Genomic DNA, 24,810 nt, shown 5'->3' on the forward strand with positions numbered 1-24,810 from the left:
TACAAGGATTACAGCTAATAATAATCTTACATCTGATCAATATAAGCATACATATTTTACAACATGGAAATTCTGCGAGTGATATCTGAAGTGAAAATAATTGTTGACAAATCACTCTGAACAGAACGGATACGAATAGGTTCTTCCGCCACCAAACGAACTGGCGAAACAGTGCAGGAAAGAGGAGAGAGACACTTCTAGACAATAGTGAGAAATGTTCTTGACACCACGACAATAAATATGCAGTCAAGTTCTTGACATAGTAATTGAGAACATTTAGTAATAACTAATTGCAGTTAGTACAATTCCATGAAGTCTAGAATGAAAGTTTAAAAAAAGCACCTTAACCGCCATGATCATGGCCAGAAAACATAACTGAGCGTACACAACCGTAGCTTGAGTTTGCTTCTGATTAAGGGCTAATAACAACAGTTCACAGAGAACGATCATATCAGTTAACTGTAACTGATCTGGAGCCAACTAGAAATCACGGGACACAGTGTTCAATGTTTTCAAACGCAAATCCTCACCTGTAACGACGACCTTCGTGGAGTCGCTCTAATGCACACGTTTAACATGGTCATTATGCCAGTAAAGAATCAACTTATAAACGATCAGGGGCACGTACAGCAGAAACCAAAATTTCTTCTCAAGACTGCACGTCCATGTAGTGGCCAGCTGCCAACGGTCACTGGTTGCAGAGGTATTGCCGTGTCTAACTGTACCGACTGTCAGAGACTCCTCCTGACCGAAGACTCACACACTTGGGCCGCACTGCCCTCTTGCGGTCAGAGACAAAGCTCGCGAGGCACACTGCCCAAAGATCTTGGTACAACGAGATCAATTGCTTTGGTACAACGGGATCGATCCAAGTGGCTCACGACTCTCGGCACATCTGTAGTTGTTTGATGTTGAGCATTACTCTGCTAAATGTCTCATCCAGCTAAACACACCGGTTTGCCCTCACGCTCCTTGTGATTCCTTGTCATTTACTCTGTACAATAATTAAAATTTCCTGTCCATAACACAAGAAGATAAAAAAAATTGCGTAACATGTTTCCCTCATTTCGTGCATATTCTGGTTCACTGTCTTAAGAACGAATTGTTCATTTATTCTCTTTTACAAGAGGTTTCACTACTATGTCAGTTGCAGTGTTTTTTTCTGCTGCGTTAGATGCAGTGTGAGAGTGTGCGTGTGAGCGTGTGTGTGCGTGTGTCGCCTGACAGCTCGCGGAAACTATTCGGAGCTTTTCGGATAGACTAAGTGAGTGACAGTGTTACGGTCGATTGACATGGGCCGTTTTCGGCAGGTACCTGCTCGTGGAGCAGTTTCTGGAGTGCAGTTTACGCACAGCACCTCAGCAGGGACTGCCCTAGAGTGCTCTGCCACAAGAGGGGCATTCTCAAATCTGTCTCCGCTCTTATTAGTAATCTTCCCCAAGCGCGAACACACGCTCGTACTGCCGGCTTCCTCCTTCCCTTCTCACACGCAACCACAGTCCGCCGGTCTAGACAGCTCTTCACTGACAACTTTCTGTACTTAATTATACTTAATTAGCAGATCTCGGGCAATGTGCACACTCAAAGAAATAATAAACACTCAATACACGGTAATAAAATACACGTTAACCTTATATTATACACTACACATACAAATTAAGCATCACGAAAAAAACAAACAAACTAAATATGACGTTTCCCTGAACCAATCAGAAGTTACTTTCCCTCTGACTCATTACTGAACATGCAAATTACTGAAACACTTAGTCTCTGGAAGCAACGTAATGAATAAAGGGCTTGATGTTAGCTATGTTTTGAACTCCGTTTCCCGCATCAGTTTAGGGGTCTACTACGACGTATGTGTGATCTACAGACACTTTCTTCTTTTTAAATGGACCGTCGGATAGTAAACAAAACTTCCATATTTTCTTCTCCCCAATTTTGACAGCAGACGCTTGTGAATCAGACAAGGTCTCCTTCCTTAATTGCGTGCGTTTTGGCAGTCGTGTCGTTGCTTTCTAAACAATTTCTTCCTTCTGATTTTACGTAATGCATTTGGCTAGTTTGTTTTCTAAATCTGTCACCTGAGGATTTTATGAAAAGTCCACCTCCCTATCTGAATCTCCACACACACGTAGCGGGAATAGTTCGGTTGTAGTCTCTAGTTTTCTGAGCTAGGAGTCATGTTTTCAGGCAGAGATCCCTGATTGCCAGGGAAAATTAATTTGATATGATTTAATTGGCAATTAATGAACTCGATTGTGAATTGCTGGACTGATTAGCCTGTGACTTTTATCAATCGACTTATTAAAAAAGAAGCTAAATCGGTTATCATAGGTAATGAGTAAATTTTAATAGGACACTCTCGGTTTCTCAGAGGACTGGACTAGCTGCTGCTGTGCATGCATATGTCCTGTGGCTGGGTAGCACAACGTATCAGTGCTACAGTATCTCGTCATGTGGTCATCTGATGACTTTTCAAGACTCTAAATGACAGTATTATGTGCAAACAATGTACGAGGGCTGCTCAGATTGTCTCCTAAGTCGTTTATGTACTACGAGAAAAGTGACTGAATGCTTTGTAAGTGAATGTGACGACAGCGTAAGACGCATCCTGTGTATACATTCTCTCCTCTGTGTTACCAAAGATAGCATGTGACTGTTTCCATTTGTACTGGGAACAGAGAACAGGTGACGGGTGCTCTGGCACTCAAGTCGAGAATACGTTGTTCTTGATGTGAGTTAATGAAATTTACTGGTAATTTGGATAACGCTCACTAAACAACTAAATCAGCATCCAACGTTAAATGGGATGTAAATGTTCTTTTCTTGTACAGGGTTATTACATATGACTCAAGCGATTTCACAGCTCTACAATAACTTTATTATTTGTGATATTTTCACAATGTTTTGCACACACATACAAAAACTCAAAAAGTTTTTTTAGGCATTCAAAAATGTTCGATATGTGCCCCTTTAGTGATTCGGCAGACATCAAGCCGATAATCAAGTTCCTCCCACACTCGGCGCAGCATGTCCCCATCAATGAGTTCGAAAGCATCGTTGATGCGAGCTCGCAGTTCTGGCACGTTTCTTGGTAGAGGAGGTTTAAACACTGAATCTTTCACATAACCCCACGGAAAGAAATCGCATGGGGTTAAGTCGGGAGATTGTGGAGGCCATGACATGAATTGCTGATCATGATCTCCACCACGACCGATCCATCGGTTTTCCAATCTCCTGTTTAAGAAATGCCGAACATCATGATGGAAGTGCGATGGAGCACCATCCTATTGAAAGATGAAGTCGGCGCTGGCGGTCTCCAGTTGTGGCATGAGCCAATTTTCCAGCATGTCCACATACACGCGTCCTGTAACGTTTTTTTCGCAGAAGAAAAAGGGGCCGTAAACTTTAAACCGTGAGATTGCACAAAACACGTTAACTTTTGGTGAATTGCGAATTTGCTGCACGAATGCGTGAGGATTCTCTACCGCCCAGATTCGCACATTGTGTCTGTTCACTTCACCAATAAGAAAAAATGTTGCTTCATCACTGAAAACAAGTTTCGCACTGAACGCATCCTAAATGCGCTGTTGCAACCGCGCCGAAAATTCAAAGCGTTTGACTTTGTCATCGGGTGTCAGGGCTTGTAGGAATTGTAAACGGTAAGGCTTCTGCTTTAGCCTTTTCCGTAAGATTTTCCAAACCGTCGGCTGTGGTACGTTTAGCTCCCTGCTTGCTTTATTCGTCGACTTCCGCGGGCTACGCGTGAAACTTGCCCGCACGCGTTTAACCGTTTCTTCGCTCACTGCAGGCCGACCCGTTGATTTCCCCTTACAGAGGCATCCAGAAGCTTTAAACTGCGCATACCATCGCCGAATGGAGTTAGCAGTTGGTGGATCTTTGTTGAACTTCGTCCTGAAGTGTCGTTGCACTGTTATGACTGACTGATGTGATTGCATTTCAAGCACGACATGCGCTTTCTCGGCTCCTGTCGCCATTTTGTCTCACTCTGGCGGCAGAAACCTGAAGTGCGGCTTCAGCCGAACAAAACTTCATGAGTTTTTCTACGTATCTGTAGTGTGTCGTGACCATATGTCAATGAATGGAGCTACAGTGAATTTATGAAATCGCTTCAATCATTTGTAATAGCCCTGTATAATTCTTTTTTGTTTGAAACACACATAGTAGCTAAAGCTGTAAGCAGCTAAAAAGATAAGCTACAAGCGTACAAGTCACATGTAACATAGTTCATCTACGTAACACTTACGGCCATGGTACATTAGATACATTGTAGAAATTTCAGTCACAGATCAATTTACAAATTCTATACTCCGAGCGCAGAGTCGTGATTTCCTAAGATCATTATACAGGGTGCTCAGAAACAGTCTGAAAAGCTACTCAAGGTGTTGCAGGGTACGCTGTGCTGAGAAATAATTTGTAAGAAAAAAAATCGATACTTTGCACCGATTCCGCATTAATTAGCATTCAAGTAAGCCAATCAGGCCGTTCCGCGCTTAAATTCAAGCGGCCTGCTACAGACGGTGACGCCAAACGCGTCCTTCGTTTGGTTTCCTAAAACAGAACAAGAGAGCGATACGAAAATTGGACATGGGACTGTAGTAAGGACCGAACCCGAGGCAAATGCTGAACAACCTCGTGTGCTATCATCTACGGTTTCAGAACAACTGATACTGATTGTATCTGACGGGCGGCTTGAATTTGCGCGTACAACGATATGAGTGGCTAACATCAATGCCAGTTAACTCCTAAACGGAGCAACGTATTGAATTCTTTTTTTAGCAATTATTTCTGATCACAACCTGCCCTGCAACACCCCTACAAGCTTTTCAGACTGTACCTGGCACCCTTTATATGGCGCGCAACTCTGGTCATAATCGTGAAGTCGCTACACCGAACTGTACTGCATGACCCGTCATTGTCGACTGAACTGGTGGGCGCGAATCACATCGCTCGGCGCGCAAGTTTAGCCGGAGCCGATGACACACGAAATTCTTCTTCTGCGTATCGTTGTTTTAATGTTAATAAAAGTAGTTATTAAAATGAAATCTGAAGTGAGTAGATGATAGCTTACTATCGAAAGGATATTTAGTATGTTTCTCAATTAAATTTGAGTCATATTCTTAAAAATATTAGTAAACGAAATTTTAGAGGTTTGTCGCGCTTGTCCAACGCTAATCCCTACACTTACAGTCAGATTACCCGACTATTACACTGGTGCAAATTCACATGTAATCCATGCCCCCTCTACGATCTGTTGTTTTCTCCACGTTACACTTCTTACGTCACACATCAGCTAATGCAGTGACAAGCAAGCTATGAAGTAAAGTTTGCGGTTGAGTGTAAGGGTTCTTTGAAACTTACCTAAATTAAATTGTATGATTATTGTTATTCATCAAAAATTTTGCTGGCTGTGTAAGGTATCAATGAGCTTACGCAACATTTTCAGCATACAGATAGGAACTCGTGAACATTGAACACAATGATTTGACTGCGAGAATGTGTTGCAAAATCTGACTGCGACAAAGTAACTCATCTAGATCCCTGTCTGTATGAACATTTGTAATGGCAAGAATACTGTCTGAATTCAACACTGTGCATCATTCAACTTTTAAAATGATAAATTGACCCTGAAAAAACTCAGTGTTCCTTTTTTTGTTATTTAATTTTGGCTTACTTGTGGCACAACGGAGAAACCATGACACTGCTCTTGTCTTGAAAGCGCGTCGCATTGGCTGAACTACAACAAATTGTTGAGACGCGCCTGGTGCAATGCGCTCTCTCTCTCTCTCCTTTTATTTTTTTTAAGGCACAAGCATACTTGGTTTATAACAAATCTGAATAAGTAAGACTGATAACTCATATTTTTACATGAACTTTGGATGCAGACAACGACTTAGAGTAAATTATGACATCAAATATACTTGGTTTATAAGAAATCTAAGTACGCCTGATAACTCATATTTTGATATGAACTTTGGATGCAGACAACGACTTAGGGTAAATTATACCATCAAATGTAATTAGTTTTCTGATCAGAAGGATTCTACATTGAAAAATTATCTCTTTCTTTGCTTCACAAACATGAACACACACACACACACACACACACACACACACACACGCACACACACAAATTACAGTTCTTGAGTGGACAAACGTAAGTAGTTTTTAACATCAAATGAGATCTTTTCAAAATTAAATTTGTGGTAAGTTCTATGGGACTAAACTGCACCGGCCGCGGTGGCCTCGCGGTTCTAGGCGCTCAGTCCGGAACCGCGCGACTGCTTCGGTCGCAGGTTCGAATCCTGCCTCGGGCATGGATGTGTGTGATGTCCTTAGGTTAGTTAGGTTTAAGTAGTTCTAAGTTCTAGGGGACTGATGATCACAGATGTTAAGTCCCATAGTGCTCAGAGCCATTTGAAGCCATTTGACTAAACTGCTGAGGTCATCGTTCCCTAGTCTTACACACTACTTAACCTAACTTAAACTAACTTACGCTAAGGACAACACACACACCCATGCCCAAGGGAGGACTCGAACCTCCGGCGGGGGAGGGGGGCGGGGAGCCGCGCGAACCGTTGCAAGGCGCCCTAGACCGCACGTGTACCCCGCGCAGCCTCTATACTCAAGTCTCTAGATATCTGAACCAATAATTCGTAACTACAAGCTGCCGCAATAAAGTACAAAATCTGAAATCAATTATCTTAAATTAAATTCTCTTCTATCACTCATCAAAATAATAATAATAATAATAATAATAATAATAATAAAATATTCTTCTCAAAATTCTGTAATCACTTTCCTCAACTCAATTAATTGATCAATAAATTAACACGTTCCACTTTCTCATAATATAACTGCAACCTGCCTATGCCGTACTGCTACTCGTGACACCCCACTTCCTACTGCTGCGTCTGCTCATCTCACGACTGACAGTGTCTAACATCTCCCGCGGATCTTAGTAAAGCAGAGATGGTCCAAGCCAGCCTCCAGGCGACACAGTATCTCTGATGACACTGCACGCTTATAGTTTCAAACAGTTAAAAGGTGCTTACGCGTTCATGACATCCAGATACTATGGATACCCATGAAATTAAGTACAGCCCCTTATCAACGTAAAGCCAGAAATGTTACACACTTCACAATCATATCACGAGCAATCGATGCGGGCAGCTATAGAAGGGCTGAAATGTCCCTGACAGATTTCTCCAATGACTTGTTCACGTTCGAAGTCAGGGAGCCCTCTTGACCGACCTGACTTTTCCTTTTATACAAGTGGCCCGTCTATCGTGACGTCTACTGTCCAGTTTCGCATTGCGTAGTTGTGTCCGTATACTTTTGATTGGATAATGAAGTAAATGTTGCAACTGTATTCGGACTCGTTCACTACCTATTTTACACGTGGCTCATATGCTGAGGGGGTTGGTAGTCAACGGCTGCATTTGCGCCCCTAATACTGTGTCATAGCATTGAATTGAATACACAGTTGTCTATACCACAACACTGCGAAAATGAGGTACACTATACAAGTTCAGATTGAAACTTATTTATTTAAAGAAACACTTCTGACTTTGTGGACATGCTTTTTTTAAGTCCACAATTAAATCCGATCTGGGTAAATAATAATCGTGCAATTCGTAGACATGGTTTATTGTCTCGCACCTACACACTTTCGCGTTGTTCCTCCACAGTTTATTCGCATACACTGGCGTCTATGCTTACGCTTGCGGCACTTTGCCGCTCCGAACTTACCACCACAACGGACAACGGACAAAAGACCCATTTTTCCACTCAAATCCCCAGTCCTGAGTCAGGTCACGTGGTACTACGTCAATCAAAATATTCCTAACCATGGCCACAATTCGTTTACAATTTTTATAAGATTTAAATACTTAAATCTAAATACGTTATATAATTTTACACACATTTATCACTACATAATTTTATAATTCGTTGCAATTAAAAAAAAAGAAACAAAACACTATGCAACGGAACTATGAACGCTCATCAAAATACAAAACAAGTACTTTCATATCCATTTTGCATTATACTATTTTCACTCTGCATTTAATACATAATTTTATTCTTAAGCACTGAAAATTAAAATCAGAACTAATTTATGACATGCTATCAGATTTACATAATTAGGAATAACTCCATGTTTTGGCACTACAAAGATCTAAGCTGAATGGTGTCTTCATAATAAAATAATTACTTACTTTGCAGTTGTTCTAAACAACCTGATGAAACTACGAACCTATGAAACGTTTCGACTGAAGTACACCAGCCCAACATATTTATGCTGCTGTGGTTTAAATTTAAATTACGAACTGCTTGGAAGAGCTCGTTTTCACATGACTTCTATTTCAGTGATCCAAGGACTGATTACAAGCACACTCTACATTATTTACTTAAATGCAAAGTCATGTAGAGTAATTATCTGCAATTATGTAACCAAGTAATTTAAAGCATCTGAAACTGCCGAATGCTGCCTTCTCTTTATCAGGGAAAAATGAGTCTATAAATACAGTATATAGACTAGTCTTTGTGCTTTTCATATCCCATCCATTTTTTCCATAGCTGATATTTCCATTGCCAGCAAAACTACTGTATGGTCATATTACAATGTGTGTGCTGCGACAGTAACCATATCGAAGAGCCGATACGTTACTGAGTAAAATGAATGAACGTCAGAATATAGGATCCCTCTGGAACACTCCGAGGATGAAGACACTCTGATGTTTAATGCAAATGATCAAAATTTGTAACATCCATCTGAAGTATTTATTCTAGTATAATTTCAGGGACGTGTGAACTTAAGAAGAATCGTAGCACCAACAGCAATATAGAGGCATTACACTACACTGCTCGACATAATTGAAATATGACGTTTCCGAAACCTAGCAATTGGCACCCATTCCAAAGCACGAATTTTAAATTTAGCTCAAAGGTGCTATAAACTTCCTCTGTAATGGTGCAAAAGCATGGCGCTTTGCGACCCCACCCTCTGGCTCGAAGACGTTTCTAACAGCAAGATGGCGACGCAGATGTTCATGTCGCTTGTAAAGTATGTTAATGATATCACATTGGCACCAAATTTCAACACAATTCTACCCAACGCCACCATGAACATGTCAAACTATAGAAAGGACATCAGAGCTTCTCTTAACATTTCATCCCTTCTCTTGTCACGTCTGCGACGGAGGTCCGAACCGCGACACCCAGGGTTGGATTATGCGGTTTTCTTATGCGTGGGCGACACAAATATTTCAGACACACCACCGCTCAGAATCGAAACGAAAAGGCCTCAGGGTGTGGTATGAGGCTCGTCAATGAAACCATCAAGTTTCCCACACATTTCGCAGTCGGAAACGACAGTTCGCAGTGCGATGAGCAAAAGGGCGACGTTCGTGGCAACCTTTGGCATTGCTGACACCTCCTCGGCGATTCATCCCCTCTCGACGGACATCACGGGGCTGTAACCCCATTGAAAGTGATCTGACCCAGTTAGAGAGCAGAACGACCATAATTTTTGCTCTGGTCTACAAGGCAGAACCACTAGGGACCGCTGAAAACAATTCAACGAAATTTGAAAGTGAACCGAAGCAGCAAAAAGTACAAATCTTCTTTATTGTTCCGGTTTCACACCTTCTATGGCGTGACGACAGAAGCATGCCACATTGACATATTTGTGAATAAAATGGCAAAGGTCCATCTAGGACCTCCCAGTACAGTAAAAACCTTGGTGGCTCTTGCCTGCAATTACTGAGAATTTTAAAAGTGTGCCTTTACAGAGTAAACATGCGAAACAGACGGTGGCGCCTGCAGTTAGGAAACTATTTGACACACCTCCAAAGCCAGTTGCCTGTCAGCAGGAGTCTAGCAGTATTACGCATGGTTTCTCGGAAAAAGTACATTTTTAAAATGCTCGATATACGTGCGCGTGTTCCGCTGGCGGGGAGCCGGGGACGTTGCCAAAAATTTGTATCTTAAAGGGGCCATTTGCTGTTTTATTAACGCTTGTGTCAATGTTGCACCACTCGTTGACCTGGCCAGAGGAGGGCACGAAACAGGAGCCCTGAAAAAGTGTAAGGATCCTTTGCTGCTTTGGATCACGTTCAGATTTCGTCCCATGGTTTCAGACGGTCGCTAGTTGTTCCACGCTGTACGCCAGAGCAAAAATTACTGTCGCACTACACATCAAAAGGGTGATATCACATTCAATGGCGTTGCAGCTCCGTGATGTACGTTCAGAAGGGTTGAATTGCAAATTTGGAAATTTGCGGTAAGGACTATGGGACCAAACTGCTGAGGTCATCGGTCCCTAGGGTTACGTACTATTTAATGTAATTTAAAGTAACTTACGCTAAGGAGAAGACACACAGACACACACGCATGCCTGAGAGAGGAGTCGAACCGTGACAAGGCGCCCTAGATCGCACGGCTACCTCGCGCGGCAAGGGTTGAATCACCCAGGAGGTATCAAAAGTGCCAAAGGTCGTCAGGAAAGTCTTCCCGTTGGTCATCGCACTGCAAACTGTAATTTTCGACCGCGAAATGTGTGGGAATCAACTTACTGAGGAAAAGGGATGCTTCAATGACGCCCTTTACGCCACATCCTGACGCCTTATCACTTCGATCCTGAGTGGCTGTATGTCTTAAGTGTTTTCCTCAGCCGCCGATATCGAAATTGCGTGATTTCGAATATTGACAGGTACGAAAGCGCGTCTGCTAGACTAAACGGTAGATAGCAGACAGCGAATATGAGAGAAAGTGATGCCTTTTACGAGGGACTTTACATTTACTTAATAAACAAGCGAAACTTATTGGTACTGAGGGTACCTGTCTTAAACTAATGTGAGCTGTGAGAATCTCTGCTGTTGTCTACTTGTCTGCACGTACTGTTGACTACGTTACATTTTTTGAAGTCACCTACGTAGAAGCGAATCGTCCATTACTGCTGCGTTTCACACTTTTTTGAGTAAGTGTGAAGTCCGGTGCTACCTGCAGGAAAATTTCGTGCTTTTCACCTAACAGACACAAAACAATTATGGGCCACTGCGAGCACCGTTACTTCAATTAACAAAGTTCCCATTGTCCCGGCCCATGATTACGTACCTCAAAGCGGCGTTATCTGTGTTCCAGGAATTGACCGCCCCCCCCCCCCCTCCTGCTGGCGCTCTATAAAGGCCTTAATAACGGTAGTGGTACGATAATCTCATCATATAGTAACATCGGATAATACGCTTTGGCTAGTGTCCCAGACATTAGAGCCAGTGACAATTCCATTCACTTGAGTACCCATTAACAGCATGCCAGAGTGTGAAGTGAACTATTCGGTTTGGATGAAGTGACTTGTTCACATTGAATGTAATACGTTTTTGCTTTGCTGCTAACAAGATCGCAACAGCTCTTAACGTAATGTTTCGACTACACGGTGCTCATCTAGACGCTAATTGCTCGGGCCACATGAAGTGGCGCTAAATGTACACAGCCACAGCCAATTGATTAAAGAAATCTTCTGTGTTATTTTCAACGCAAGTCTCGGATATAATTTTATCTGTCAATAATGATGATAAACGAGGAATAGATTTTCCGAAACATTTCCCAGGTATCCGCCAAAACCCGTCGTGGGTTATTTATTATTAGTGAGGAACACATTGCGCTTGATTATCAAAATCCGGAGAGTTTCATTACGCAATGAACAAATTTCCCCCGTAAATGCACCGTCCGTTAACAAACACTGTGTATGCACAGTCGGAGATAATGTGAGTCGATCGGGGAGCATGCCGAAATAGTCCAGCGTATTTGCTATAAACACTGTCCGGATGGCGCATAGTTAAAGCAACTACCTAGTAAGCAGGAGATCCCGGGTTCGAGTCCCAGTCTGGCACAGATTTCCACTCGCCGCCGCTCATTCCGCATAAAAGTTCTGCTGTTATCAGTAGTTCCTTCCCTTTCCTTTCTTCCTCCTGCAGCATTAATTCACATAACATCGAGTGTATACTAACTGGGACTGTTGGAAGCGATCAGGAGAAATTTGAAAATTTGATATCACGATATTTGCCAGAGTCACATCTGTCGTCATATTCATCTGAGAGGGCCCAATTTATCAGGTTTGGCTGATGAGGTACATACAAATCCCAATTTCTATCTGAAGTTCTCGCTGCTAGGCATGTCTTGTATTGGACGGTAGTCATTTTGAGACATGGTGAGTCCATAGTCCAACAACTCTCTTGCAGGATTTAACTACAGCAGTCCAACACGAGGCAGGAGTGACATTCGTCGAAAGCATACTTGAGGCTGTCAGTACGTTCGAGACCGGCTCTTCGGGAGCTGGGGTCCGTAAATACGTCCGCTTTGTCACTGAGGTCACAAAAGTCGTGGGACAGCGATAACCACATATACAGATGGAATAGTATCGCGTACACAAGGCATATAATGGCAGTACATTGGTAAAGCTGTCGCTTCTGTGCATGTGATTCATATGATAAGGTGTCCGTCCTGATTGTAGCCACGCAATGGGGGTTAATAGACTTTGAACGCGGAGTGGTATTTGGAACAGACTTTGAACGCGGAATGGTAGTTGGTACCAGATGCATTGGACATTCCATTTCAGATATCGTTAGGGAATTCTATATTCCGAGATCCACAGCGTCAGGAGTGTACCGAGAATACCACATTTCAGGCATTACCTCTCACCACGGATAACGCAGTGGCCGACGGCCATCGCTTGACAACTAAGGGCAGCGGTGTTTGCCTAGAGTTGTCAGTGATGACACAGAAGCAACACTACTTGAGATAATCGCAGAAATCAATGTGGGACGTACGACGAACTTTTTTTTTTTTTTTTCATCAGTCAACTGACTGCTTTGATGCGGCCCGCCACGAATTCCTTTCGTGTGCTAACCTCTTCACCTCAGAGTAGCACTTGCAACCTACGTCCTCAATTATTTGCTTGACGTATTCCCATCTCTGTCTTCCTCTACAGTTTTTGCCCTCTACAGCTCCCTCTAGTACCACGGAAGTCATTCCCTCATGTCTTAGCAGATGTCCTATCATCCTGTCCCTTCTCCTTATCAGTGTTTTCCACATATTCCTTTCCTCTCCGATTCTGCGTAGAACCTCCTCATTCCTTACCTTATCAGTCCACCTAATTTTCAACATTCGTCTATAGCACCACATCTCAAATGCTTCGATTCTCTTCTGTTTCGGTTTTCCCACAGTCCATGTTTCACTACCATACAATGCTGTACTCCAGACGTACATCCTCAGAAATTTCTTCCTCAAATTAAGGCCGGTATTTGATATTAGTAGACTTCTCTTGGCCAGAAATGCCTTTTTTGCCATAGCGAGTCTGCTTTTGATGTCCTCCTTGCTCCATCCGTCATTGGTTATTTTACTGCCTAGGTAGCAGAATTCCTTAACGTCACTGACTTCGTGACCATCAATCCTGATGTTAAGTTTCTCGCTGTTCTCATTTCTACTACTTCTCATTACCTTCGTCTTTCTCCGATTTACTCTCAAACCATACTGTGTACTCATTAGACTGTTCATTCCGTTCAGCAGATCATTTAATTCTTCTTCACTTTCACTCAGGATAGCAATGTCATCAGCGAATCGTATCATTGATTTCCTTTCACCTTGTGTTTTAATTCCACTCCTGAACCTTTCCTTTATTTCCATCATTGCTTCCTCGATGTGCAGGTTGAAGAGTAGGGGCGAAAGGCTACAGCCTTGTCTTACACCCTTCTTAATACGAGCACTTCGTTCTTGATCGTCCACTCTTATTATTCCCTCTTAGTTGTTGTACTGATTGTATATGACCCGTCTCTCCCTATAGCTTACCCCTACTTTTTTCAGAATCTCGAACAGCTTGCACCATTTTATATTGTCGAACGCTTTTTCCAGGTCGACAAATCCTATAAAGTGTCTTGATTTATCTTTAGCCTTGCTTCCATTATTAGCTGTAACGTCAGAATTGCCTCTCTCGTCCCTTTACTTTTCCTAAAGCCAAACTGATCACAACCTAGCGCATTCTCAATTTTCTTTTCCATTCTTCTGTATATTATTCTTGTAAGCAGCTTCGATGCATGAGCTGTTAAGCTGATTGTGCGATAATTCTCGCACTTGTCAGCTCTTACCGTCTTCGGAATTGTGTGGATGATGTTTTTCCAAAAGTCAGATGGTATATCGCCAGACTCATATATTCTACACACCAACGTGAATAGTCATATTCGTCAGGAAAGTGCAACTAAATCTGGCATTAATGAGCTATGACAGTAGGTGACCGTCGACAGCGCGTTTGCTAACACCACGACATCACGTGCAGCACCTCTTCTGGGCTCGTGACCATATCGGTTGGACTCTAGATTACTGGAAAGCCGTGGTCTGGTTAGATGAGCCCCGATTTCAGCTGATGGTTGGGTTCGAGTGTGGCGCAGAACCCACCAAACCATGTATCCAGGTTGTCAAAAAGGTACTACATAGGCTGGTGGTAGCTTCAAAATAATGTGGGCTGTGTTTACGTGAAATAGCCTGGGTCCTCTGGTCAAACTGAACCGATCGTTGAACGGAAATGGTTATGTACGCCTATTTGGAGAACATTTCCATCTTTCTGTGCCATCAGTGTTTGCAAAAGTTATTGAAAAGGCTGTGTATGTAGGGATAATTGATCATTTTATATCACACGATTTGCTATCAAATGTACAGTTCGGCTTTAGAAGTCGTTTAACAACTGAAAATGCTATATTCTCTTTTCTCTGTGAGGTACTGGATGGGCTAAACAAAAGATTTTGAACGCTTGGCATATTTTTTGATTTAATAAGGCATTTGATTGTGTTGACCACTAAATATTACTCCTGAAATTGGACCATTACGGAATATGGGGAGTAGCTCACAATTGGTTCACTTTAGCAACAGGCAGCAAAAAGTCATTATTCACAACGTTGATAACGGCAGTGATGTAGGGTCTGAGTGGGGTACTGTGAAGTGGGGGGTGGGGTGCCCCAGGGATCAGTGTTGGGGCCACTGCTGTTCCTTATTTACATAAATGATATGGCCTCTAGTTTACCGGTAACTCTAAAATATTTCTGTTTACTGATGACACTAGCTTGGTAGTAAAGGATGTTGTGAGCAACATTGGCTCGGTTTCAAATAGTGCAGTACATGACCTAAGTTCATGGTTTGTAGAAAATAAACTAACGCTATATCACAGTAAGACTCAATTTTTGCAGTTTCTAACACACAATTAAACAAAACCTGACGTTTTAATTTCACAGAACGGGCATATGATTAGTGAAACTGAACAGTTCAAATTTCTAGGTGTTCAGAAAGATAGTAAGCTGTTTTTTGAAAAGCCCACATTCAGGGTCTTGTTCAAAGACTTAAGACTGCCATTTTTACTATTCGAACAGTATCAGAAGTGAGTTCGACCTGAAAATTAGTGTACGTTGCTTATTTTCATTCGATTATGTCGTATGGTATTATATTTTGGGGTAACTCTTCCAATTCTAAAAGGATATTTTTGGCTCTGAAACGGGCGGTCCGGGCAATAAGTGGTGTGAGTTCACGAACCTCTTGCCGACCTCTGTTCGCAAGTTTGACTATTTTGACATTGGCCTCTCAATATGTATATTCCTTACTGTTGTTTCTTGTTACCAATATTAGTTTATTCCTAAGAATAAGCACCTTTCACTCGGTTAATACTCGGCAGAAATCAAATGTGCATCTGGATCGGACTTCGTTAACTCTTGTGCAAAAAGGTGTGCAGTATACTGCTGCATCCATTTTCAATAAGCTGCCACTCGAATTCAAAAATCTTACCAGTAATCCACGCCTTTCAAATCGAAACTGAAGAGTTTCCTCATGGGTCACTCCTTCTATTCTGTCGATGAGTTCCTTGAAAAATTAAGCTGATTCTTATTGTATTGCTGATAGCCATTACTTAAACTTATGGACTGACTTTTTTCAGGTTCATGAACATTTATTTTTATCTGTTATTACTTTTATGTTGTAGTTTCATGTACTGACACGTTCCATGGCCTTGGAGATTTGCTTCTCAATTTGGTCCTACGGAACTTGACGTGTAAGTAAATAAATAAGCTTCCATATGCCGAAACAACGAGCCATGTCACCGGGCACAATTACTCGCGGTTGGTTTGAATAGCATTCTAGACAAATTGAGTGAATTACGTGGCCACCCAGATCGCCCAACATGAATCTCATCGAGTATTTATGGGACATAATCGACGAGTCAGTTCGTGCACAACATCCTGTTCGGTAAGACTTTCATAATTGTGGACGACTACAGTGGCAGCATGGCTCAATAATTCTGCAGGTGACTTCCAACGACTCGTTGAGTCCATGTCACGTCGAGTTGCTGCGTTACGCGAGGAAAAACGAGGTCTGACACGATATTAGGAGGTATCCCATCTCTTTTGGCACCTCAGTGTAGAGCAGTGTGGGTTTCACGCAACTGGTTACTATTCAGTATGTATAGCTTTAGCTTACGTTGATCTTAATAGCATCTACAGATCTAGCCCACAATGGGCAGGCATATTCTGCCAATTTATTTCTTGCCTCGACTTTGTGATCGCGTCTTCTCGCAGCGATGCTTGTATTTCAGATTCGTTGTTTGAGCAGTCAGTACATATACGAGGGCAGTTCAATAAGTAATGCAACACATTTTTTTTCTCGGCCAATTTTGGTTGAAAAAACCGGAAATTTCTTGTGGAATATTTTCAAACATTCCCGCTTCGTCTCGTATAGTTTCATTGACTTCCGACAGGTGGCAGCTCTGTACGGAGCTGTTAAAATGGCGTCTGTAACGGATGTGCGTTGCAAACAACGGGCAGTGATCGAGTTTCTTTTGGCGGAAAACCAGGGCATCTCAGATATTCATAGGCGCTTGCAGAATGTCTACGGTGATCTGGCAGTGGACAAAAGCACGGTGAGTCGTTGGGCAAAGCGTGTGTCATCATCGCCGCAAGGTCAAGCAAGACTGTCTGATCTCCCGCGTGCGGGCCGGCCGTGCACAGCTGTGACTCCTGCAATGGCGGAGCGTGCGAACACACTCGTTCGAGATGATCGACGGATCACCATCAAACAACTCAGTGCTCAACTTGACATCTCTGTTGGTAGTGCTGTCACAATTGTTCACCAGTTGGGATATTCAAAGGTTTGTTCCCGCTGGGTCCCTCGTTGTCTAACCGAACACCATAAAGAGCAAAGGAGAACCATCTGTGCGGAATTGCTTGCTCGTCATGTGGCTGAGGGTGACAATTTCTTGTCAAAGATTGTTACAGGCGATGAAACATGGGTTCATCACTTCGAACCTGAAACAAAACGGCAATCAATGGAGTGGCGCCACACCCACTCCCCTACCAAGAAAAAGTTTAAAGCCATACCCTCAGCCGGTTAAGTCATGGTTACAGTCTTCTGGGACGCTGAAGGAGTTATTCTGTTCGATGTCCTTCCCCATGGTCAAACGATCAACTCTGAAGTGTATTGTGCTACTCTCCAGAAATTGAAGAAACGACTTCAGCGTGTTCGTAGGCACAAAAATCTGAACGAACTTCTCCTTCTTCATGACAACGCAAGACCTCACACAAGTCTTCGCACCCGAGAGGAGCTCACAAAACTTCAGTGGACTGTTCTTCCTCATGCACCCTACAGCCCCGATCTCGCACCGTCGGATTTCCATATGGTTGGCCCAATGGAGGACGCAATCCGTGGGAAGTTATTGATGCAGTACGACGTTGGCTCCGACATCGACCAGTGGAATGGTACCGTGCAGGCATACAGGCCCTCATTTCAAGGTGGCGTAAGGCCGTAGCATTGAATGGAGATTACGTTGAAAAATGGTTTTGTGTAGCTAAAAGATTGGGGAATAACCTGGTGTATTTCAATGCTGAATAAAACAACCCCTGTTCCAGAAAAAAAATGTGTTGCATTACTTATTGAACTGCCCTCGTACATGTTTCTGTGTGTTTGTAACTAGATGTGAGATTGTAGTAGCGGTGTGATGGTGTCGCAGGCTGGGTACGGAGATAGTGAGCCCTCTACCCAACTGGTTCGAGTTCGGGCCAGAGGTGCTGCTGGACGTGGGCAACCGGAGTGGTGCTGGTGGCGGCGCCCTGCGGCTGGAGCACCGCCTGGAGGGAGACCTGCACAAGCCCGTGCAGTACCTGGTGCAGGTCAGCGTGGTGGACCGCCGCGGCTGCAGGGGACCGCCTGCCGAGGCAAAATTCTACACCACAGGTGAGCTGGCTGAGGTGCTATGGCGCTGGCCCAAACAACCCTGCCGTTTCCTCTGCCAAGTGGAACCCGCGAGAGGGGGATCCCTAAAGCCGTCGGCACACGGACCGTCCTGTCGAACATTGAGCGCGCCAAGTTCAACGAGCTCCTGAATGCTCAGTAATGATGCGACTTGTGCATACGGTACGTGGCCCCCAACGTGGTATACGCGATCGCAACGCACTCCAGCGGCAGTTGAGGGATGTTTCTAGTTTGTAAATCACTCTGTTTACTCAACGGGCGCGCGTAAAATTCCCACGTTACTTCTATGAAAACGCACATTTCCTCCGTCGTCCACGAAAAGGAAAATACCATGTCCAGTCCATAACGACACAGGCTTATAAAAGTTCCATTACAAACAGTGCCGTACAAATTTGGAATACTTATCCGCACAAGATAAACATTATTTCATTCCCACATTTTAGTAAAACTCCAAGTTCAGTCTTACTTGATCACTGTTCCTACCTAGTAGCAGAATCTTTGCAACATGTGAATTACGAAGCGTAAAAGAAAAAGGAGCAAAATGTCTTTATACAAATAGCGCAAGTTGTCCTGTAGATTAAGCCAATCGAACAAAGTCACCGCTCAAAAAAGGTGAACTTATATTTAGATAACATCAAATATTATAGTATATACTTATATTAAACTAATAATAAAGTATCAGAACCTAATAAAAACGCGAATGTAAGGGAAAAAAATTAGCTAAGTCAAGACGCGAACCACCGCCCGCCTCCTAAAAATCCATTACTCATTACACTAAACCAACAACTCAACCTCTGCATCTAATCATATTATGTTCCCTTTGCTGGAAACCTTAATCGTAGATATGTTACTAACTGAAATTTAATTATAACAAATTGTACCAAGAACAATGCGTTTTGGGCGGATCTTCAGTGTGTCGCTGCCTTCAAATAGCCTACTCCAAGAATATGCAAGTTACAGTAATTCTTTTGCCACGAATATGATGTTTCTCATTATTTTATTGGAACGAATCACACAGTTAACAATGGGTTTTCCAGTGATTCTCAATTTGCTGGTGCTCAGAAACGGCATATATACATATAGGCTTGAAATGAATGACAATATGGCGCCTGACAACTCTGTACTGAAGGGAGACTGCATGCGTGTGACGTAGGTGGCGCTGTGCCATCTCATTGGTCAACGCTCAGACGCACGCTCAGAATATCTGACATGCGAGATATTGCTCTGCACGTTCGGAAAGACTCCCGAGCGTGCTATTCCACGATATGACGTCAGAAACTCGGCAAGCTCAACGCTTAACGTTCGGATGCACGGTCCGTGTGCCGACGGCTTAACGAGTTGCCTTGGAAGCATCATGCTTGAACCTACTGAAACGCGACTGGTTTGTTTTTCTTCCTCCTTTCTACTCACCACACTTAATCCATCGGTAATATAGGTCTAATTAATCAATAAATTCCAATGCACAGGGTGATCATAATCAAAGTTAAGCTTTCAGACCGCTGTAGAAATAACACCACTAGTCAGAATGATGTAAACTTGCAACGGAATATTATCGAAGAAGGTCGAAAACGTATGGCAGAAGAAAAATAAATTGTCACAAAAGGTAGCAATAGATGGCGCTGTAAGCATCATAATTTAATAGTGGTCGACTACAAATGACAAATGAATCATACAAGAATGCCTAAGGTTTGATGTTAAACAAGTTGTACTACTCTGTGTGCATGGGTGTGCAGGTGTGATACTGTTAGTTACGTAAGCCCGTCCACCACGGCAAGGTCATATTTCTTCGGATGGGAAAAATCGGTTTTTAATTGTCCTGAGGCCAAAAACCGCATAAAAAGCATAAATCACGCGAGGTTTTAATTGTCTTGAGGCCAAAAACCGCATAAAAGGCATAAATCAAAATCAATTTCCGTGTGTCTGGTCCAAACCATGTTCAATATGCTGCCCCCCGTTTTCTGAAACAAGTTGAAATCGAGAAACAGCATGTTCTACAACTGATCGAAGGGTTTCCGGGGTCACGTTCAGAATGTGTTACGCAATGCGTGTATTCAATGTAGCTAGGTTTGCAGTCGGAACACTGAACACACCTTTCAGACAGCTCCACAGCCAGAAGTCACACGGATTAAGATCAGGTGATCGGGCCGCAGGGAAAAGGCGGCTGATAATTCCAGCATTTGCGAAATGGCGCTTCAGCAGCTGCTCAACTGGATTTGAAATGTGTGGAGGTGCGCCATCTTTCATAAAAATGATCCCATCCACACATCCACGCTATTGGAGAGCTGGAATGACGTGGTTACGCAAAAGACACTCATAGCGCTTACCAGTGACGGTACAGGTAACAGGACCGGAAGTGCCTCTCTCTTCGAGAAAATGTGGGCCTATGATATATGACCCCGTAAGTCTGCACCACACAGTGACCCTTTAAGGCTGAAGTGGTACTGGTTGATTTGCGTGTAGATTTTCCGTTCCCCATATTCGACAATTCTGTGTATTGATATAGCCTGTCAGATAGAAGTGGGCTTCATCTGTCTACAAAATCTTGCACGGCCTATCATTTTCCACTTCCATGCGAGCAAGAAATTCGAAAGCAAGGGTCTCTCTTGCTGGCAAGTCAACAGAAAGCAACTTGTCCACATGGGTAATTTTGAATGGATAACAAAGAATGATGTTTCGTGGGATTTTACGCACCGCGCTCATGGGTATTTCCAGTATTCGGTCAATTTATATATATATATATATATATATATATATATATATATATATATATATATATATATTACAAACTCACATTTCCACAATTCTAAATAAGGCACCAGTTTAGTTATGAATCAAGTTTAATATGCTGAAATTTCAATGATCAATGTTAAAATAAATTTCCAAATATAAACTGATTTATTTCTTTTTATTTAAATTCTCTTTTATATATATATATATATATATATATATATATATATAAATTTCCAAATATAAACTGATTTATTTCTTTTTATTTAAATTCTCTTTTATATATATATATATATATATATAAAAGAGAATTTAAATAAAAAGAAATATTATTTAAATTCTCTTTTATATATAAAAGAGAATTTAAATAAAAAGAAATAAATCAGTTTATATTTGGAAATTTATTTTAACATTGATCATTGAAATTTGAGATTATTAAACTTGATTCATAACTAAACTGGTGCCTTATTTAGAATTGTGGAAATGTGAGTTTATAATCTTACGGAACACATCAAATATGGAGCCAAGATTGGGAGACTGCTTACAACACTGCATTCATAAAATAACACACAAAGAACGTTGAAACATATGCAATAGGAAATTAACCACAACCAACCGATTCAATTTTCACCCAAAGAAGTTACGTTCGTAGCGCAATCCTGTCCGTCATGTAGTTACCACACACTGGTATACTAAATTCATACTATCTCTCTGTGAAATCTTCCCGAAAAGAATAGCTGAGGGCTACTTTGATGATTACACCACAAGCTTCACGTGGTCAACTTGGTTTACACAAAGAGTGTAACTCCACAATAATTTTGATAACTAAAATAAATTAGATCGAAAAGCAATTTACAAAAGAAATACCTCGAACTGGTTACTATCGTCTTACTATTAACCTGATGGGTCAAACAATTGTATAAGCACGTGGTACTGGTCGCACAAAGTACACCCCACGTGGGTTGAACATAAAGAAAAGTTGCTATATTGAAAAATATTGTAAAGACGAGACGTTATAATGTCGCGCACATTCGCATTTAAGATTGATGATCTTAGTTAGAGTTACTGATCAACACGTGGTTCCACTTTACTCACAAAGTAGTGACAAAGCAACTACCGGAATATATTCTGAACTTCACACTCGAATTACACTGCGTTGCAATTTAAGATAACATTAGATATTTTAGAGCTAAACCTGAAATAAAAGTGATTAAATTTTCAGTTAGTCTGAACTTAAGAAATCCATTGTCCTACGGACTTAGCAGACACGCGCTTAGCCGGAGATCTTACCACTTCATACGCTCGCCGCGGACAGACTGATGTGGGTCCATCCTGAAGTGTGCCTCACAAATGCAAACGGAAGTGACCAGAGAGGCAGCTTCCTATACTAATATGACAAGGGACGGACAGGACCATACTAAGATTAGAAACCTCTCTGCTTTTAGAAAGCGTAGCTACCTGTTCCGACGTTGGTCCTACTGTTCTCTAGCAGACAGGCTTGTCTGCTACCCTCAAGCATGCAACTAGAAATACATTTGCTCATTCATCCTCTCACACAGAAGGGAAGGGGGATGACAGTATCTTATCATATACAGTATATAAAAGAAAACGGATGTAGGTTCCGTATGAGACTGTGTGACATGAATTACATATAAACTGTGTTTTAAAGTGTAGTAGTGTGACAGATCGTTCTTGTTTATGTGTAAAAGTAACACGTTCCACTGCTGAGTCTCCTCCCAGATAGTCAGAAACACCACAGTAAATTTAGAAGAGGAATTTATGCCGTAAATGACAACATAAGAAATTAACATGAAAGGAATCCAACAGAGACCTTTCACTTGATGCACTACACGTTTGCACACCACCACTCGTCTCCTGCTGTACTGCTGTGGCCACTACTTATACTGACGTCGAATCAGTTCGTTTGCTCCCTCTACCAGATTGCACACCAAATTCGATTTTCCGAATCATTTTCTCCAGACCCACGCAGACCAACGCCTTTTTTCAAACCCTTCAGTCTCCAGAACTTCCGCAGAGCGACGTGTGCACAGTCATCATTCTTGTAATACAGCTTTACAAACAGAGCGCGATCCTGCATCGAGACTGTCATGGAGAACGTCGCAGACGCTAAACGAGGAAGAGCCGTGTAACCGGCGTGGTTATACTAACTTCAGTGGGTTGTGCGCATGGCAAGTGTTATCATTTATGTTCAAAAATGGTTCAAATGGCTCTGAGCACTATGGGACTTAACAGCTGTGGTCATCAGTCCCATAGAACTTAGAACTACTTAAACCTAACTAACCTAAGGACATCACACACATCCATGCCCGAGGCAGGATTCGAACCTGCGACCGTAGCAGTCGCGCGGTTCCGGACTGCGCGCCTAGAACCGCGTATCATTTACGTACTCTGACACATACAGCGCCATCTATTGATGAATTTTCACACTATTTTTTCTTCTACCATACGTTTTCCCCCTTCTCCGATAATGTTGCGATTTGACATCATTTTGACCAATGGTGTTATTTCTACAGCGTTTTGTCCGCTCTTATAGCTAAGTGGTCAGCGTGATGGATTGCTGTCCTACGGGCCCGGGTTCGATTCCCTGCTGGGTCGGGGATTTTCTCCGCTCAGGGACTGGGTGTTGTGTTGTCTTCATCATCATTTCATCCCCATCCGGCGCGCAGGTCGCCTATTGTGGCGTCGAATGGAATAAGACCTCCACCAAGGCGGCCCGACTTGCCCCATAAGGGGCCTCCCGCCTAATGATGCCAAACGCTCATTTCCATTTTACAGCGTTTTGAAGGTTTAACTTTAATTAAAACCACACTGTATATGCGAAAGAGCGGTATTATCAGTGCGGTGTGGGTGACGATTGTAGAGGATTTCCTTTCAGTTCTCTTGGTTCTAAAACGCATGCTAAATTCGTTCTGGTAGATAAAAGTGAGTGAAAACGGGGGCCTTACAGTTTCCGCTCGCCTTGACCTGTCTTTAGAGGATGACGTGGCTGACTGGACGCACGCGGGATGGGTGTGTCGGGTGCACGGCTGCCCGCTGTCGCAATCTGAAAATTAGCCACACTCGGGAAAGAATGAACTTACTTTCTGAGGTTAGCGGACTCGTTCTGTCCTCGCCAGTTGGTAAATATGAATACACAGGATACTCCGAAAGGTAAACAACTCACGCAAATGGCGTGTCTCGTGCGATAACTTCGCAATATTGTGCAGAGGAGGTACTCTAGAGAATCGGCGAGGATAGGACTACATGGATAACACAGACTAGAAGAAGAGACAGGATGGTAGGGCATATGTTAAGACATCAGGGACTGACTTCCATAGTACTGGAGGCCAATTGCGGTCGCGTATTCAAAATATGTGACGTCACGCCACTGCGCGGAAGCGGAATTTTTTTGCCGTCAGTAGCGAGCCAGGGTGTGAATTGGACATTCAAGAAAGCTACGATCCCCCTTGAAAATGTCCACAGATGGGGACGAAACGTCGGGTTTTGGTTTTAAGATGAAATCCATTCGACCACGGCATAATAAAATGGTTCAAATGGCTCTGAGCACTATGGGACTTAACATCTGAGGTCATCAGTCTCCTAGAACTTAGAACTACTTAAACCTAACTAACCTAAGGACGTCACACACATCCATGCCCGAGGCAGGATTCGAACCTGCGACCGTAGCAGTCGCGCGGTTCCGGACTGAAGCGCCTAGAACCGCACGGCCACAACGGCCGGCACACGGCATAATAGCCCGGAATATTATTAGTGGAGAAA

The 24,810-nt window shown here is 42.7% G+C and overlaps 1 protein-coding gene across 4 annotated transcripts in view; it reads left to right on the top strand.

Annotated features, from left to right (window-relative positions):
- The window catches only part of LOC126175883 (uncharacterized), a 930,852-nt gene that overhangs the window by 781,815 nt on the left and 124,227 nt on the right, over nucleotides 1–24,810 (top strand). For all 4 annotated transcript variants that reach the window (XM_049922923.1, XM_049922926.1, XM_049922924.1 and 1 more), the window contains exon 7: nucleotides 18,062–18,285. In XM_049922923.1, coding sequence (XP_049778880.1) covers nucleotides 18,062–18,285 — 224 coding nt within the window. The remainder of the gene's footprint in view (nucleotides 1–18,061; nucleotides 18,286–24,810) is intronic.

Source organism: Schistocerca cancellata, chromosome 3 (genome assembly GCF_023864275.1).
Source record: "Schistocerca cancellata isolate TAMUIC-IGC-003103 chromosome 3, iqSchCanc2.1, whole genome shotgun sequence".
Lineage (NCBI taxonomy): Eukaryota > Metazoa > Arthropoda > Insecta > Orthoptera > Acrididae > Schistocerca > Schistocerca cancellata.